General features: G+C 39.0%; 1 protein-coding gene across 1 annotated transcript in view; it reads left to right on the forward strand.

The window, feature by feature from the left end:
- Positions 1-4,861: 4,861 nt before the first annotated feature.
- Positions 4,862-18,086, forward strand: part of LOC131254853 (uncharacterized) — a 32,854-nt gene continuing 19,629 nt past the window's right edge. Inside the window, exons 1-3 of the mRNA XM_058255556.1 lie at positions 4,862-4,974; positions 5,105-6,641; positions 8,998-9,905. Of these exons, the coding sequence (XP_058111539.1) occupies positions 5,639-6,641; positions 8,998-9,905 (1,911 nt within the window). The 5' untranslated portion in view covers positions 4,862-4,974; positions 5,105-5,638. The remainder of the gene's footprint in view (positions 4,975-5,104; positions 6,642-8,997; positions 9,906-18,086) is intronic.

The raw sequence follows: 18,086 nt of genomic DNA on the forward strand, positions 1-18,086 counted from the left end.
TGCATAAGGAGCCATGGTTTAGTGATCTGAAAGGTTGATCTGATGGAAATCAACCTGGATGGCCCATCTAACCAGGAAAAAAGAAGAAGAAGAAGAAGAAGAAGAGCACCTGAATGGGAAGATCATAACTACGGAATATTTGGTCTTTTATAAGGCAAATGAAAACGGCTGCTTATATATATATATAAACCTTTATTTGCTGGCAACCTATTGAAAGTGTAGAATTTTAATTCTGGGATATTCTATGGCGCATGGACCATCCGTTCAAGAAGATCGACGTTTCGGATACATGGATAACATGCACTCTTTGTACCAACCGACAACCAGGTAACCCATGCCAAACTGTCAGTGTAGGTGCGGACCGTGCGGTTAACCGTAGATGACTACCTAATCTATGCCCTCGGTTATCATCTTCACCGTCCATTTTCCAAGGAATGCAATTGAATGGGAGCGGATCAGGCGTTACCCGGGTAACACTGTAGTGGGTGTTTCCCTGACTGTTGGGCCCACCTTATGCATTTGTCGTATATCCAGGCCGTCCATCGGTTTTTACAGATCATTTGACAGCATTCAATGACCACTGTTTCCTGTGGTGTGGTCGCTTGAGATTTGGATCTGCTTCATTTTTTGGGACCATGCTCTAAAATGATTTGTAAAAACTGATGGATGGCATGGATGTACAAAAATTGCATCAAGGTGGGCCCACAGAAAACACCTACAACGGTGTCACCCGGGTTCCACTTAATCCGGAACCCATTCGGTGGTACCCAAAATCATTATATTTTTGTTTGGCCTTTTACGATTGTACTGCTTATTTTTTAGCCACGTACACTTTACTACGTCCGTCCAAACTTGCCTTCCGATGCTACTCTCCTACCGCACGGTCGACTTTTCACCGGACCAAAATACCCCTACCTTCCTTTGGGAAGCGGATTAACTGGGGTGCGAAGACAAGTGCTGGCACTCTTTGAACTCCGGGTTGTACAGACGGTTCAAAAGAGATCAAAGCTATATGGCCCACAATTATGTATTTATTATATCTACAATATTCATCCATATTTCGAGATCATTTCATAGCATTGTTAAAAGAAAAAAAAAAATCCTATCCAAAGATCAACTGGACTACACCATAAATAGTATTGGGGAAATTGATTGTCATCCTAAAAAATTTCATAAGGCTCATCATAACGTTTATTTGCCATCCAATCTATTCATAAGGTCATGAAAGCCTAAATGAAGAGTAAAATCAAATTTCATATTGATCCAAAACCTCAATGACATCTAAAAGGGTTTTAATGATAGACATTCATTCCCCACCACTTTTACAGTGTGGTCCACTTGATAGTTCGATCTGTCTTATTTTTCATCTCAACTCTTAATATGAGCTCGCTAAATAGATGGACGATTTGGATATGACACATACCTCATGATAAGACTTACAAAAGTAGTGGGGCATTGCACCAGTAAAAAAAAAAAAAAAAAAATGCACAACCTGCACCAACATTATTGCCCCACAAGCTATCTAGTTTTTTTTTTTTTTTTTCCTTTTTTTTTAATGAGGAGAACTTTTTCCCCCTACATTTTTCTCTATTACATGTGTGTATGTGTAAGCATATAAAAATATTTCTCTCTTTTTATTCATTTAACAAGCATATATCCTAAACTAGAATGAATTACTTGACGTACCATATATGATTTTTGGGTAGAAGAAGCTACTTTAGCCAACCAACAAAATTATTTTCCAATATTCCATTAGGTTTATGGTTAAAAATCTGTTTCATTCACTTCGCAGTCAATTTCATTTACTTCGCGTTCAATTTTAATCAGTTCGACGTCAATTCCATTCACTTCGTGGTGAATGTCATTTACTTCACTGTTAATTCCATTCACTTCGCGATAAATTTCCTTTACTTCGTGGTCAATTTCATTTACTTCATTCACTTCGCGGTCAATTTCATTCACTTCGCGATGAATTCCATTCACTTCGCGGTAAATTTCATTTACTTTATGGTGAATTCCATTCACTTTGCGGCCAATTTCATTCACTTCATTCGCTTCGAGGTGAATTTCCTTCACTTCGTGGTCAATTTCATTCACCTCACAGTCAATTTCAATGGCTACGGTTATAATCCGTAGACATAGGGAACCGTAGTTTTCAGAAATAACATTTTTGATAAATCAAGGGCATTTTGGTCGAGTAAATGCATCTATACAGCAAGGGAGTAGTTTGGGAAGGTAAGTTTGCGAGGGCTTAATAAGTTACGTGGCTTAAAAGTGAGTCGTATGGTAGGAAAAACTCTTTGAAAATAAAAATAAAAAAAATCTAGGGAGTTGTACAATACTCAAGCGGTGTATCAAGCTTGGTACGCAGGCACTCAAAAATTACATTCCTGGCACTTAAACTAACAAAATTCTGCAACTCACTATCATTAATTCACAGTACAAAAATAAGATTGGTTGAACAATACTAACTTGTGATCCGTAGACACTTGTTACTGCCATTTGATTTTTTCCATTCTTAACCATCTAATAAATGTCCACTACTCGGATGTTACAATAACCAAATGGTCGTAGTTTCATGTTCTCCTACATCTAAACTGAAAGTCATAATTTGGATAGCTTGGATTAGAGCTGGGCATCAAGTCGAGTTGGCCTAAGTTAGGGCTGACTTGACTCGATCTGGTTTTGAAATAGGCTTAACCTGAACTCAACTTGACTCAGTGCTGAGTCCAGTATGCTTGAACCAATTCGAATCTGGGTCTGGCCGGGACTAATCTAGACCGAGTCCGACCTGGTAAAAAGTATTGAGTCGATTCAAGTTCATATTGATTCGAATCGAGAAATAATAGAGGGAGGGAGCAGAGAGGAGGAGGAGGGTAGTGATGGTGGTGGGTGGCTGTCGGGCTTGGAAGAGGAGGGTAGAAGGGAGTAGAGAGGAGAGAGAGAGAGAGAGAGAGAGAGAGAGAGAGAGAGGGTGATGGTGGTGGTGGGTGGTTGGCGGGCTTGGAAGATGAGGAGAATGAGGGAGGAAGAGAGAATTTGGGATTAAGTCAGGGTGGGGTCGAGTGCGGCGTATAAGATTAGAGATATTTAAAAATTAGAATTTATTATTATTATATATATACCTAAAACCTAGTCAAGTTAGTTTCGGATCGAGTCAAATCTGATTGAATTGAGTTTCAGGTCATGTTAGATTGAGTTACTAGGTAACTCAAAATCAACTTGGTTTAAGTTTGGATTAGGCTAAGCCTACTTGATTTAAATTGACTCACCCATTTTGTTTGGATCAAGTTAAGTTCAAACCAGTCAAGTTAGTAGAGTCGAGTCAAGTCAGCCCTTTCACAGCTCTAGCTTGGGATTGACTTTTTATTATGCAAATATGCAAATTCTAAGTGAATGTGTACAGCCAATGATGATCTAACGGAGTATCAAAATTATTGTCTTTTATTTTTTATTTATTTCATCTAAAAGATTATCTATCTTGACGAATCACGTCCCTTGATTTCACGTCTTTTATTTGTGCAAGTGGACCAATGTTTCACTCATCCACCCGGTTGATATGATGGCCCCATATTGGATGGACTTTGGCCCATCTCATGGGACAAATCTAAGCCTTCCATTTGGTGGCGTGCAAACAGATGGCTAATGAAACAAATTCAGCAAATGTCGTTCAACTAAATATAGAAGTTGAGGTATTTCATGGATGGGGCCCACCAACCTGAGATATTTTTGGGGCTACCCATGGAGTCTTCCAGATCCCACGGTCTAGATCAACGATCCATGGGACACACGTGTACAAAATGATTATATATTTGCGCATCTCATTATCTTTTCGCAAAACACTTTCCCACGAGCCCATCGCACGTGCAAGATTATCTTTTCGTAAAATCTTTCACTGGAGTGTGCTCTACCGTAACTCCCATACAACCTACCTTTCCCGTACACATGGAAGGGGAAAAATGGGTCAGCACCATCTATAAAGTGGGCCATATATTGGATGACGCAGATTTCAAAGACCACATAATCAGACGATCTTATCCATTCAGTTAAAAATTTTAATGTGGATAACTGTTTAAATTCAGTGGAAATATTAACAATTTTTATGGTATGATCAGAATGGTTTATCTATATAATACATATACAATAGAAAAAAAAAACTAGATGGACGGTCAAGATCGTCCATTTATTGATCATGCATGAGGCTTAAGATAGGTAGTATCTGGAATCTCGGTACACACAACTCAACTGAAACATTTCTTTGTTTTGAAATTCATTTCAGACAAGAAAGTGTTTTATATCAGGAAAGCGTATTACGTACTGTGTAACTTAGTACGCTATAGCGTACTGAGTAAGCTCTGTGGGTCCTACCGTTATGTATATTTCATATCCACTCCGTCAATAAATTTTAAAATATAATTTTATACGTCAAAAAAAACAATTTAATATTTATAAATTTCAATTGGACCACACTAGAGGAAATAGTGTGAATTGAGTACCTACCGTTGAAAACTTCCTGGGGGACACAAATATTTTTTATTAAGCTGATATTTGTTTTTTCCCTTAATACATGCCTTTGTGACATTATGAAAAGTTTGGATGACAAATAAATATCACTATGGGCCCTAGAAAGATTTCAACGGTGGAAGTCACCATCCCCCAATGTTTCCTTTGTTGTGGTCGATTTGAGAGCTTAATATTCTTGGATTTTGGTATTCGATCATAGAATGATCTGGAAAAACGGATGGACGGAGTGGATAAGGAGCATACATCCATGGTAGGCCCCACAGAGTTTACTTAGTACGGTAGCGTACTAAGTTGTACGCAATCCGCTTCCTTAATATCAGTCCAGAGAGCCCCTCTCTCCCTCTGTCTCAACGCTTCCCAGATTTGCCTCTCAAGTCCAGTTGAGCAGTCTGCAACTCCAAGTGCGCACGTTAAGCCCCTTCTCCAGCTTATCCTTCGCACCCCTCCCCCGTAAGTACCAGAAAACCGAAAAGCCATTCTCATTCCGTCTCTACTCTCTTCTAGAAACTCAGCATTCTCTCTCTCTCTCTCTCTCTCTCTCTCTCTCTCTCCAAACTTCTCAGATCTCACTCTCTTTCAGATCTCAAACATCTCAAATCCATCTCCTTCTACATTGATGCCCAGATACTCTCTGTCAATTCAAGCATCAATAATGGCAAATCGGCAGCTGATTTGCAGTTTTCTTGGCATCAGTCGTTAGTTTCTCGCAATTCTACGGTTTGATCTCTCTTTTCTACTGTTTTGAGATGGAAAGATTGAATAAATTTCTGACTTTTTGTCAGTGCAGTTCCCCTTTTTAATCAACCAGAAGCTGCAAATTGTGGTTTTCTGGATTGAATCTAGGGCTTGATCATTGGTTTCTACTGTCTCTGTAGTCGAGGAAATGAAGGAATTAGTGATTTCTTGGTTTATGTAGTTTTACAAAAGCAAGCTCTAAACGGATTCTTTTTGTGAGATTTCATACCATTGGATTTGGGTTTCTTTGTTGTTTGATCTTTGTACGTGTTTTTTTCAAGGATTTATGTTGATTCGGAATGTGATTTTGGTGAAATTTTGGCATAAAAGATTCAAATTTTGTTGGTTGGGATTTTGAGATATTAGAGTGGAAGGGGTTATGGAAGAAAACATTAATAGAAAAGATATTCAAGTAAATGCAGTGAGACAGTCATCTTTACGTCCAAGCGGCAGCTTGAAGTCAACTTTGTCGGGGCGATCAACTCCAAGGAGCTCACCCTCGTTCCGGAGGCTGAACTCCAGTCGAACTCCTCGGAGAGAAGGTAGAACCAATGCTGGCAGTTTCCAGTGGATCCGTGGGAATCGCTTGGTGTATTGGTTGCTTCTGATTACCCTCTGGACTTATCTTGGATTCTATGTTCAGTCCAAATGGGCACACAGTGATAAAGAAGAGTTCATTGGTTATGAAAGTAAAAGGGGTATCAGTATTTCTGGGGTTCACCAAAATCGGTCACCGGATGTAGTTACTGGTGCAGATCTTTTGTCGGCCAAAAATGCTTCTAGTGAAGATCCAGCACAAGAAAGAAAAAAAGCTTCAAGTTTGAAGAATGTAACTGTCAGTTTGGTAAGAAAACGGAAACAGGTGTCAGTTCGCAGGAATGTAGCTGTTAGAAAGAGTAGAAGATCGACATCAGAGCGTAGTGTGCGTAGTAACAAAGGTGTGAAACAAAAGGACGTAGTGGATGGTCAAACCCCTGACTTGGAGGAGGATATTCCTAGAAAAAATACTTCCTTTGGTTTGATCGTTGGTCCATTTGGTAAGACAGAGGATAGCATTTTGGGATGGAGTGCTGAGAAGCGATCGGGTACCTGCGACAGGAAGGGGGAATTTGCCCGCATAGTTTGGTCTAGAAAATTTGTGCTGATACTTCATGAGCTGTCAATGACAGGAGCACCACTTTCAATGATGGAATTAGCGACAGAGCTTCTGAGCTGTGGGGGCACAGTGTCTGCGGTGGTTCTTAGCAAGAAGGGTGGGTTGATGGGAGAGCTTACTCGGCGAGGGATCAGAGTGCTGAAGGACAAGGCAGAACTCAGCTACAAGACAGCCATGAAAGCGGATCTTGTAATTGCAGGATCTGCTGTCTGCTCATCATGGATTGGTGAGGAATCTTTCATGGGCTTTCAGGGTCTAAAATTTTCATAAAAGCATAAAGATGATTATTTTCCATACAAGTGTCTAAATTTAGTCATCAGTCCTTGGTAGTCCAAGCAAATAGCATTGCAATCTAAGTTTGGGAATGCCCCTCAACGTGACTTTGTTTTTTCTTGTGTTGTCTTTAACATGCTTCTTTCTATCTCAAGTCATTCTGTTATCAGAAACGTTACTATCTTATCAATCTGGTTACAATTCATATATTAACTGCATCTCAAATAATAGATCCCATATGGCACATACGATGAACCATTTGACAGTCATATTGTAGCCGCATTTTACACAAATGTCTCCTTAGACCATAGCAGTGTTTTAAATAGCGGTAGCATGATGCGTAGCTCTCAGCCCTCTATAATGTGTAGCATAAATACGTAGCGTGTAGCATAAGCTACACAATACTTCTATTTTTTAATTTAAATATAGGACAAATATAATAAATAGTGAAAAAAAAAAAAGAAAAAAAATATAAAAATGCCTAAAAGATGATTCATTTGATCAATTATAAGCATGTTCAAAAAAGTTATTAGTTATCATTTATCAAAAGTCAATCCACATATATAAGCCAAATTAAATAATTATCACATCAACAACTTTCTAAGCAAACCACTTAATTAATAATGTCTAATTGAAACCACGAGTCACAATTATGAAAAGAAATAAAAATCCCATAGGTTAAAAGTATCAAGTACAATACAAGCGTCACATTCCTCAACATTAGAAACAAAGAAAATGTGAAAAAATAATAAAAAACTAAAATAGTAAAAAAATACATTGTATCTTATGCTACGGACGCTATGCGTTATGTAGCTGTAGTGTACACTACAAGGGATTTACGCTATTTGGGACGCTACATAGCGCTACGGCCATGCTATGCTACGGGCGCTATTTGAAACACTGGACCATAGTCCTTACTGTAGTCTATCCACATAAAAGAGAAATTTACATCACGGTCACAGTAAGTGCATTGAATTAAATTTATACAACAACAACAATTCCTGTTGGTTTAGTTGGTATGACACCATCTTGGTCGTTCTGACCACTATATATAGCTCCATTGTAAACTGGATGAGATATCCATATTAACCAAACCACTATCCCTCATCGAATCATTAACTCTTATTGAGGACTCATTATGGATATGGTTTCTCACAAGACAGACATCTAAAGCTGCTGATATTTCTTGTTCCCTGCTGTAAGCTATGCATATCTATAACCAAAGGTCTTAACAGGACATCCTTCCCTTTTACCATGCCATGCTATGGCCCATTGTAGTGGAAAGCAGCACTACAAGGAATCTTTCTTGGGTTTCTCATGAGCTTATGGAACCTTGGAGGCTAGCTTGTATATTTGGGGAAGTCAGATTGTTGGCATCGAGGTTAAACATTCTTTTTCTTCAGTGTCTGGTGAGGGCCATGAAGCTAACATCAATACCCACTTTTGCCAAAGTGGGTACTAGGTTTGATGTTCTTTGTATCAGTATTTTGTTTCCTTTGATGTAGTTTTCTCTCCTTACTAATAAATTCTGGTTATCCATCAAAAATGAAATAGAATAAAGGGGACATTTCCAAACCCCTCTAACTCAAGTCCTTTAATTATGTCTATTTTGTCTGTTCATTCCAATAAAAATTCCAGTTGCTTCTCAAAATAAACAAATGAGTCTTTTTGTATGTGCCTAGATGCCTTCTTAATCTTTTTGTCATGGATGTTAGATTCATTGGAACTTATTGTGCTTTGTGCACCATATGCATCAGATGCAATCTAGTTTGTTGCAGTCTGTACCCTCCGCTTTCAAATCGATGTATTTTTTTCTTTTCTCAAGTATAGTGTTAGGTTTGTCCAATAGTTAAAGATGAAGGCAAAGATCCCTTTTAACGCCCATTTAGTATTATCCATAAGCAGACAGTTATTACGTTACCAAAATTAATCCACTAGGAAGCATCGAATGGAAGACATCTAATGTTTTCACAACATAGTGAAGGTGAAGTGTTCATAAAATAGGAGTGATTGAGGGTAATAAATAGAGATTGACAAACAACAATGCCTCTTGACCTCTGACAGAAACAAAACAAAAAAAAAAAAAAAAAAAAACAAAACAAAAAAAAAAATAAAAAAAAAAAAAAAAAAAAAACAAAACAAAACTTGGCCTCCATATTCCTGATGAATGAAACAAGATGCATTATTATTATTATTTTTTTCTGCCTCTCTCTCTCTCTCTCTCTCTCTCTCTCTCTCTCTCTCTCTCTCTCTCTCTCTCTCTCTCTCTTCTTTGGCCTTATCCCAGGTAAATTGATGTTTCATTTCAGAACAATATCTTGCACATTTCACAGCCGGATCGAATCAGATTGTTTGGTGGATCATGGAGAACCGAAGGGAATACTTTGATCGATCAAAGCAGATGCTTAACCGAGTGAAGATGTTGGTATTCCTTTCTGACTCACAGTCAAAGCAGTGGCTGACCTGGTGTCAGGAAGAACACATTCAGTTGAATTTCCAACCTATGCTGGTTCCTCTCTCTGTCAATGATGAACTTGCCTTTGTAGCAGGCATTCCTTGTTCCCTAAATACTCCATCATTCACTGTTGAGAAGATGCAGGAGAAGAGAAGTTTCTTGCGAGATGCAGTTCGAAATGAGATGGGACTTACAGATAGAGATATGCTTGTGATGTCTCTCAGTAGCATCAACCCCGGGAAGGGCCAGAGGTTGCTTCTTGAATCAGCTCTCTTGGCGATCGATCAAAACTCTCTGGAGAATTCGACAAACAAAGTTTTGAGGGGAGAGGGAAATATTTCAGGTACCACGGATGGCAGGCAGCATTCAAGGGCTTTGTTTCAAAATGTTAAACAATATGGTGATCTGGGAAATGAGTTGGACCAAATTAATGGGTCTGGTGTTACTTCAAAAAAATCTAAAAGAAAATTTCCAAGGTTAGGTGATCTCCTTTCAGCAACTAGTTACCCAAACATTGTCAACCGCACAAGTGATAGTACAATAAGGAAAATGTTATCCAACAGTGAGGAAAGACAGGGTCAGAATCTTAAAGTTTTAATTGGTTCGATTGGTTCAAAGAGTAATAAAGTGCTCTATGTCAAAGGACTTCTGAGGTTTTTATCTCAACATTCAGAACTGTCAAAGCTAGTATTGTGGACCCCAGCTACTACACGTGTTGCTTCACTCTATGCTGCAGCAGATGTTTATGTAATAAATGCTCAGGTGAATTGGATCTTGTCTTCCTATAACAAATCATTAATTAGTATAATGCCAGAATCCACGTATATCTCACCATATGTCTCACATGAAAGCATTTTATTTCAGATGGGTACTAATGAAGTTTCAGATGCAGTTTTTGGGTGAAAAAAATAAAAATAAATTGAAATTCAAAGTTATTGCAATATTTACATTCTGGATGGCAGGAATAGGTTCCATGGTTGCTCTATTAAGTCCACTTTTAATTGTCCCGTGGTTGTCCAAAGTTTGACATGGACTTAGAATTTGGAATTCGGTGATACTTATTTATATTTGTATGTCTAATATGATTTTCCTCTGTATCTAGTTGGTAAGTTCATGCAGATCTTTTTCTATATCATTTTCCACTGGAAATATTAAAATATTTTCGAAAGAAAGATAATTTATATTGCTTAAGACCCAAGAAAACTGAATAGAAGTAGACAGAACTGATATAAAGGTCACTATTTGATCACCCTTGACTTGTTATTATATGTGCTATGAAATTCACCCACTGATGGACGTGTTACCTAGAATATCTCATTGTAGCTAGAAGTGTCATAAGTTTTATAAGAAGTCAGGTTAAGTGCAAGGAGGAATGTTATAGTCAGTCCATCTAATGATTTTATGGGAAGTCCCCTACCATTAGTGATGAGAGATTGTTTGACAAAAATCCAAGCCTGGTCCTTGGTGCCTCAAGATCCATGTGGACTAAACACGGTCATTTACTGAAGTAAAAAACATCTTGAAACCTCCACTCTCTTGTGAAAAGCAAAGGGAAACCTATTGTCACCCACCCAATCAACTATGGAAATAGAGTATTGAGCATGTCATTTCCTTGCAATGTGGTTGTCTATTTCCATGCCCTTTTAATTGGTATTGTTTCTTTCTCCTTTTTAGTACAATTTTACGAGAGTAGCACATAGTGCTATGGCATATTGTAGAATGTTGTGGAGTATCGTAACATAGTCCATAGGGATAGGGCACATAATTGCTATCTCTCTCTCTCACACTCTCCTTAAAGCCTATTGTCACCCAATCAATTGTGGAAATAAAATATTGAGGCATGTCATTTGCTTGAAATGTGGTTGTCTGTTTTTGTGCCCTTTTAATTGGTTTGGTTTCTTTCTCCTTATGAATTATAGTACAATTTTACTAGATGTAGTGTAGAGTACTACTACTATGGAGTATTGTAGAATGTTATGGAGTATTGTTACATAGTCCGTAAATAAAAACTGGTTTGTATCTCTCTCCCTCATATTGATGCAGATAACTTTGTATCATCATTTAAAGGTATTCCGTAATGGTAACGATGGTCATAACGGCCACCACTATTACCTTTACAATACAGGTCGTAACGGCTAGTAGCTTGGTACAACACCTATAACGGTTGTTACGGTCTCTCTCTCTCTCTCTCTCTCTCTCTCTCTCTCTCTCTCTCTCTCTCTCTCCCCCTTTTTCGAAAGCAAAAATAAAAAACCTATATCTACTTAGTAACATTGAAAAAAATAATCCAAAAATCTTGTATCTGCCCCATACTTGACCATTACGGGGCTATTATGGCCTTTAAAGGGGCGTAATGGACCATTAATGGCAATTACGGGTCATTTTTCCCATAATGACTATTACAACCGTTACGACCCCGTAATGTGTAACGGTTGCCATCTTTACCTTTATGAAACAACCTTTACAACCCTGTAATGGCCTTTATGGCACACCATGATTCATTTTGCCAACAAGAAAATCATGAGAAGATGGAGCTTTCAATGGGTCGGGCCTTAAACCAGATTTTTTAGTTGTTTGGACTAGGCTTTTGGGTTGGGCCTATTGAAAATTTTGCATTTGCTAGACCCAAGCATGGCCCATTGACAGCCCTATGAGAAGGTTTTTTTTTTTTTTTTGGAATTTTACAAAAAACTACCCAATTAATATGGAATTTACATTTCAAAACCTTTTTGTCAAAAAGGTTTACAAAAAGCTATCTCATTAATTGATATAATTATCATTCCACTACCGTTTGTTACCTTTCCTTAACAACTAGTTGGGTGGATATGGGAGCAAATGGGTTGGCTACCTGGATGGGCTCCACCATGATTTTTATGTAAAATCCACCCTGACTACCGGGTGCATCAACTCATGTTAGGCTAAGGGCCCAAAAATCACCTCCATCCATGATTAAGGTGGACAACATGATTGGAAACAGTGTATAGGGCAACAATCGCCTTCCGAACTATTTCCCTTGGTATGGCCCCACCTGAATCACAGATGGACCTGATTTTTAGGCCGTATGCCTAAATTTTGGTGTGGCATCAAATGGTTGGAGTGGATTTTATATAATCATCACGATGGACCCTGTAAAAATCAAGGGTGGACACCAGCCGTTAGCCTTATTTTTTGGCTCCGAGCATTAACTAGGATTACACGTCTAATGGTCGGAGCAGATTTATCATACACATCATAGTGGGCCTTACCAAAAATCAAGTCTAAATGTCCCTCTCCAACTATGCAAAGAGATTATTCAAGAAAAAAAACAAAATTGTGTGGGATGCCGCTCTTGATTTTGACAAGGTCCACCGTGATGTTTATGTAAGATTCACCCGTCCATTAGATATTTAATCCCATATTAGACCTAGAGATCCCATATTAGACCTAGAGAAAAAATATGACTGCTTTGTGATTTTAGTGGGCCACACCAAAGGCAATAGTTGGGAGAGAGACGCCCACCCTTGATTTTTACAAGGCCTACCACGATAATTGTATAAAATCCACTCTGACTACTAGATTCCAAACAAAAATTTAGGCTTATGGCCCAAAAATCATACCCATTAGTGATTCATGTGAGCCACACTAATGGAAACAGTTTGAAGGGCGAGCATTGCCCTGTACATTGTTTCCAATCATGCAGTCCACCTGAATCATATATGGAGCTGATTGTTTTGTCCTTGGCCTAACGTGGGGTGAGGCGCCTGGTGGTCGAGGTGGATTTCACATAAACATCATGATGGGGCCCACCAGAGCCACCAACCCATTTGCTCGCACCGCTGATTGTGATGGAAGGTAGTGGAATGATAACTATATTGATTAATGAGGTAGCTTTCCGAAAACCATTTTGAAAAAAGGTACTGGAATGTAAATTTCACATTATTTAGGTAGGTTATTTGTAAAATTCCTCTTTTTCATGGCTAAAATCATCGTTGATCATTCTAGAACTTATATATATATATATATATATATATATATTAATTCCAAAAACTTTCATCAATCTGTAAATCAGCCTCAACCACTCTAATGTGATTTTTCACACTCTAATTGCAAGTTAAATGGGTGAAATGAGAGAAATTTCGGATTTTCCCCAGTTTTCCCTATTTTTCCCAAATTCATAAATCGGAAGTTGAAATCCATGATTGAGGATGCAAAACATGCAAAATCTTTGCATGCTCAATCATGGATTTTCATCTTGATTTTATTGATTCCGAGTGATTTGCACCAAAAAAAAAAAAGAGAGATTAAAATTGGAATAAAAATAAATCACTGTTTGTAATTCCAGCCCACTCACTCTCTAATCTCGATTCCTGCACCCAAATCTCATTTCTCTCCAAACAATGGAGAACTATTAGTCAAAATTAGCTTAAGGAAGGAATTAGTAAAAAAAGAGAGATTTTTTTATTTTTTATTTTTCAATTTTCTGGGAGGAGGCTGCGCTGTCTGGGTATCGACGATATGTATCCCATGTATTGTCGAACCAGGAAGTTTATAATGGCAATATAATGAAAATATTACAATGTATCAATATTTCCACAATATATCGGGATGTTTACCACAATATCTACCAATACCCGGAAATTTGGTAACTTTCAGGCTATTTCATATCATTGATCTTCAATACTGATTGTATCAACCGACACCGTCAATACTGCAAATACTCCCCCCAACCTTAAATGCACCAGCGTCATCATCAACAGACCAAGTAAGGCAACAACAGTGCCTCCATGATCTTCCATCGTCAGTAGCAGGACTCACAAGTTCCACTGCCCTCAAGCAGACCCAGTCGCGTCGACCGGCTTTTAAAGCGTAGTCAATAGGTCAGATTCTACCATAAGTTTGTTGATTTCCGAAACTATAAAAGCTAGCATTGAGTTTTAATAGTGATCAAAGGGTCCAGATGATGATGGGAACCAACAAACTTTTTGGTCTAGCAATTACCGCCGTCAAACTAGATGGTAAAAATTACTTGCAATTGTCCCAACTTGCAAAAATGTTTATCGGAGTCGAAAAGAAAGATTAATAACTGGGAACAAGAAAGAATGAAATAAGATTAAAGTGGGTGCGAAGCCATCCTTTTTCGAAGGGCTAAGATTAAAGTGTCTGCGAAGCCCTCCCTTTCCGAAGGGTTAACTACCGTGGTGCGAAGCCACGTTTATCCCCATCCACCCCTCCATCTTATTTCATCCTTTCCACAACCATCTTCGCGCCCAATCCGTTTGTTTTGCAGTTGTTCATCCCTCCACAACCAGTTTTCAGAATCTAGCCCTGCAGGAGGATTGAAACTTCGACGGAGCACCACGCCCAAACCACAGCCTGGATCGACATGAAATTTGGAGGTTTTGCAGCCCCTAGCCTGGCCGGCCAGGGCCAAGAAACCGATTTGGGGAAGGCGGGCCTTCATCGCACGTGCGTCAGCCCCGGGGCACCGTCTGCGCGCGGGAGCTATTTCTGGGTCAGGTTTTTCTCTTGTTTTCCTCTTTTCATCCCATAATTTTATAAACTCTAACCTTAGATTGCCCCAAATCCCCAATTTCTGTCTTTTTTCTCACCCTAGGGTTCCTTGATTTGAAATTGGTGAATTCCTTGGATTAAGGATTGATTGTCATGCATGTATGGATGATTTCTATTTCCCTTTGAGTATTGTTTGGTTCATAATTTTTATTGATCCAGCCCTAATGTGTGTAGGCCTGGACCCACATAGATTCCCCTTAATTGAATATTTGGACTTTTGTGTGGAATGTGGAATTTGTGTAATTGTTTATGAACTATGTGATCTTAAATCTGAAATCTTGCACATCATATCTGAATGTCATGTCCTGCATCAAATTTGGTATAAAAGCTTAGGGTTCTTATAGGGGAATGCATTACATGTTTAGGATTTAGTTGTTTATGTCCATTACACATCAATTCTCATCATATATGACTGTTTAGAGGTCCATAAACCTTGACATAAGCTGCTAAAATTTTCTGTTATCCCCTTATTTTAATTATTTTAGAAATTAACTTAGCTTTCTATTTCTAGGTTTAGAAACTTTCCTTTTCTGTTTTTAGAAACTAAATTTTTAGAAACTTTCTTAATATGTTTTTAGAAACTAATTTCCTTTCCTTTTTAAAAACTAGTTTACTTTCCTTTTTCTTTTTTAGAAACTAACTTTCTATTTTTAGAAACTTTCCTTTTTCTTTTTTTTAGAAACTAGGTTGTTTTTTTTATATATATAGAAACTTTCCTATTTGTTTTTTTTAGAAACTTTCCTAATTTGTTTTTTTTTTTTTGGGAAACTTTCCTAATTTGTTTTTAGAAACTTTCCTTTTTTCGTTTTTAGAAACTAGGTTGCTTTTTTAGAAACTTTCCTAATTTTTTTTCAGAAACTTTCCTTTTTCGTTTTTAGAAATTAGGTTGTTTCTTAAAAAATAAAAATAAATTTTTTTTTTATATTTTGACAACTATATTGCTGAATTTTGGTTTACACCCTACACTAAACATGGAACAACTACTAGAGTCACTAAACAAGTTGTCCCAGCAGATCGAGTCTTTGGATAAGCACTTGGAAATGGACCAATGCTTTGAACAACTTGATGTGCGCATTACCCGACTAAAGACCATCGCCAGGACAAACCCCATCATTGGGGTAAATGTCCAATCTCAGGCAGGTGGCCTGGAGGATAGATCAATGAATGGAGTTGGTGAAGGAATCAATTATAGGTGTGCACCCATGCACCCACCCCATGAGGGACATCAAGACCACCATTTTGAGGGGTACAACATGTGCGACATTGTGGCTAGAGAGAGTGCACCAAAGGCTAGTGTAGAGTTATCAACTGAGGTCATTCCAGTAATGGATGAGTTACGTGATGTCTTTCCTGATGATCTACCGAATGAGTCTCCCCCTAGAAGGGATATATAGCACACCAGAACATGGGACGCCGTAATACCTCCAGCCGAGTTTGCGTTTAAAAGTTCTGTCAATAGGTCCACAGGTCTTAGTCCTTGTGAAGTCGTTACTGTTTATAAACTTAGGAAACCTATTGATCTTGTCCCTATGTCACTGTCCCATAGAGCGTCAGAACCTGCAGAGTCTTTTGCGCATCACATTCATGCATGGCATCAATAAATCAGGCAGAAGATCACTACTAGTAATGAACATTACAAATTTTCTGCAAACCAGCATAAACGTTTCAAAAATTTCAATATTGGGGACTCTGTAATGGTCCGCATCAGGCCCGAGTGGTACCCTCCGGGGGCCGTTCGTAAGTTACACGCACGTAGCGTTGGACCCTTTAAAATTATAAAACGAAACGGTTTCAATGTGTATGAGGTAGATCTTCCACCTTCCATGGGAATTAGTTTTACATTCGATGTGGAGGATATAGTTACTTTTTAAGGGACCACTGATACTTTGTCCGGCCCTTCGCCCACCCATCCTAATTCCTCATATTTATCCCATGAACCATGATCCCTTCCCGACTCATTTTTCCAGCCTCTACCTCCCATACCTACTCTTCCTGACCTTTCTTCCCAGCCTCTACCTCCCATACCTACCCTTCCCGACTCATTTTCCCAGCCTCTACGTCTCATACCTACTCGTCCCGACCCATTTTCACAGCCTCTACCTCCCATATATACTCTTCCCAACCTTTTTTCCCAGCCTCTACCTCCCATACCTAGCCTTCACATACCCATAGAGGAAATAGAGGATATCCTGGATCATCAGATAGTTTCAACGTCGGACGACGGTTCAGAAGTACCTGGTTAAATGGAAGTCTCGCCGAGCTTCAGACAGCATGTGACTCACTGAGGAGGAGCTTCAGAGACTTGATCCTGACATCCTGGAGCGGCTCAGGAGTTTTATTTCGCCAAGTGGCGAAATCTTCGCAGCTATGGAGAATTGATGGGGACATCATGCGCATACGCGCACGCACGCTACCCCCTAAGCACGTACGCAAGGAGGAGGGCCCCACCGTCGATTTGGCTCGATGACGATGTCCAGGGAGGGTCTCCAGGTTAGAAGACGGAGTTTTGGTTCAAAAGAGTGGGCCCGATAATTAAGTAAAGCCCATCATAAGATCTCATGATCGTGGCCCACTAGTCGAATTAAGTTCATATTTTAGGTTTTGCTTATTTATATTATTTAGAATATCATGAACGCTTTAGATTTCTTTGATTGGTTTTTATTTTAGTTTACTTCATCGCCAAGTAATAGGTTGCGCACATGGCGCGAGTTTTGGAGTATAAGGTTTTCTTATAAATAGGCACCCCTTGTAGTTCTTTTAATTCATTGAAGATTAATAAAAATTCTGCGTTTTCCTATTCTCTTAGTTGTGAAGCCTAATTGAGTGCGAAGCCCTCCCTTCTTCGAAGGGTTAACTATCGTGATGCGAAGCCACATCTATCCCGATTCGTCCCCACCTTCTTCCATCCATATTTCTCTGCTCCTACAAGCATTCCATCTACAAATCCATCAATAGTTGCAACTGTTCTTCTCTCTACAGCAGATCTTCAAAATCTGCCGCTGCAGAAAGGTTGAAACTTTGGTGGAGTACCACGCACAAACCGTGCATCGGATCGAGCTGAGATTTGGGGGTTTTGGAGTCCATCCTTGGTCGACCAGGGCCAAGGTGGCCTTTTTCTGAATAGTGGGCCCCACACACGTGCGGCCATGATCACACGCACGTGCGTCTGGGCCATTGTTGTTGTCCACACGTGGGAACTGTCTTCTGGTTCAGGTTTTCTTCTTATTTGACTCTCTCATACCAGTTTTTCATAAACTCTAACCCTAGATTGCATATTGCATTATCCTTAGTTTGTTTGCCCCTTTTCTTACCCTAAAGTTCCTTGAATTGAAATTGGTGAATCCCTTGGATTAGAGACTGATTGTTATGCATGTGTGGATGATTACTACTTAT

Source organism: Magnolia sinica, chromosome 1 (assembly GCF_029962835.1).
Source record: "Magnolia sinica isolate HGM2019 chromosome 1, MsV1, whole genome shotgun sequence".
Taxonomy (NCBI): Eukaryota; Viridiplantae; Streptophyta; class Magnoliopsida; order Magnoliales; family Magnoliaceae; genus Magnolia; species Magnolia sinica.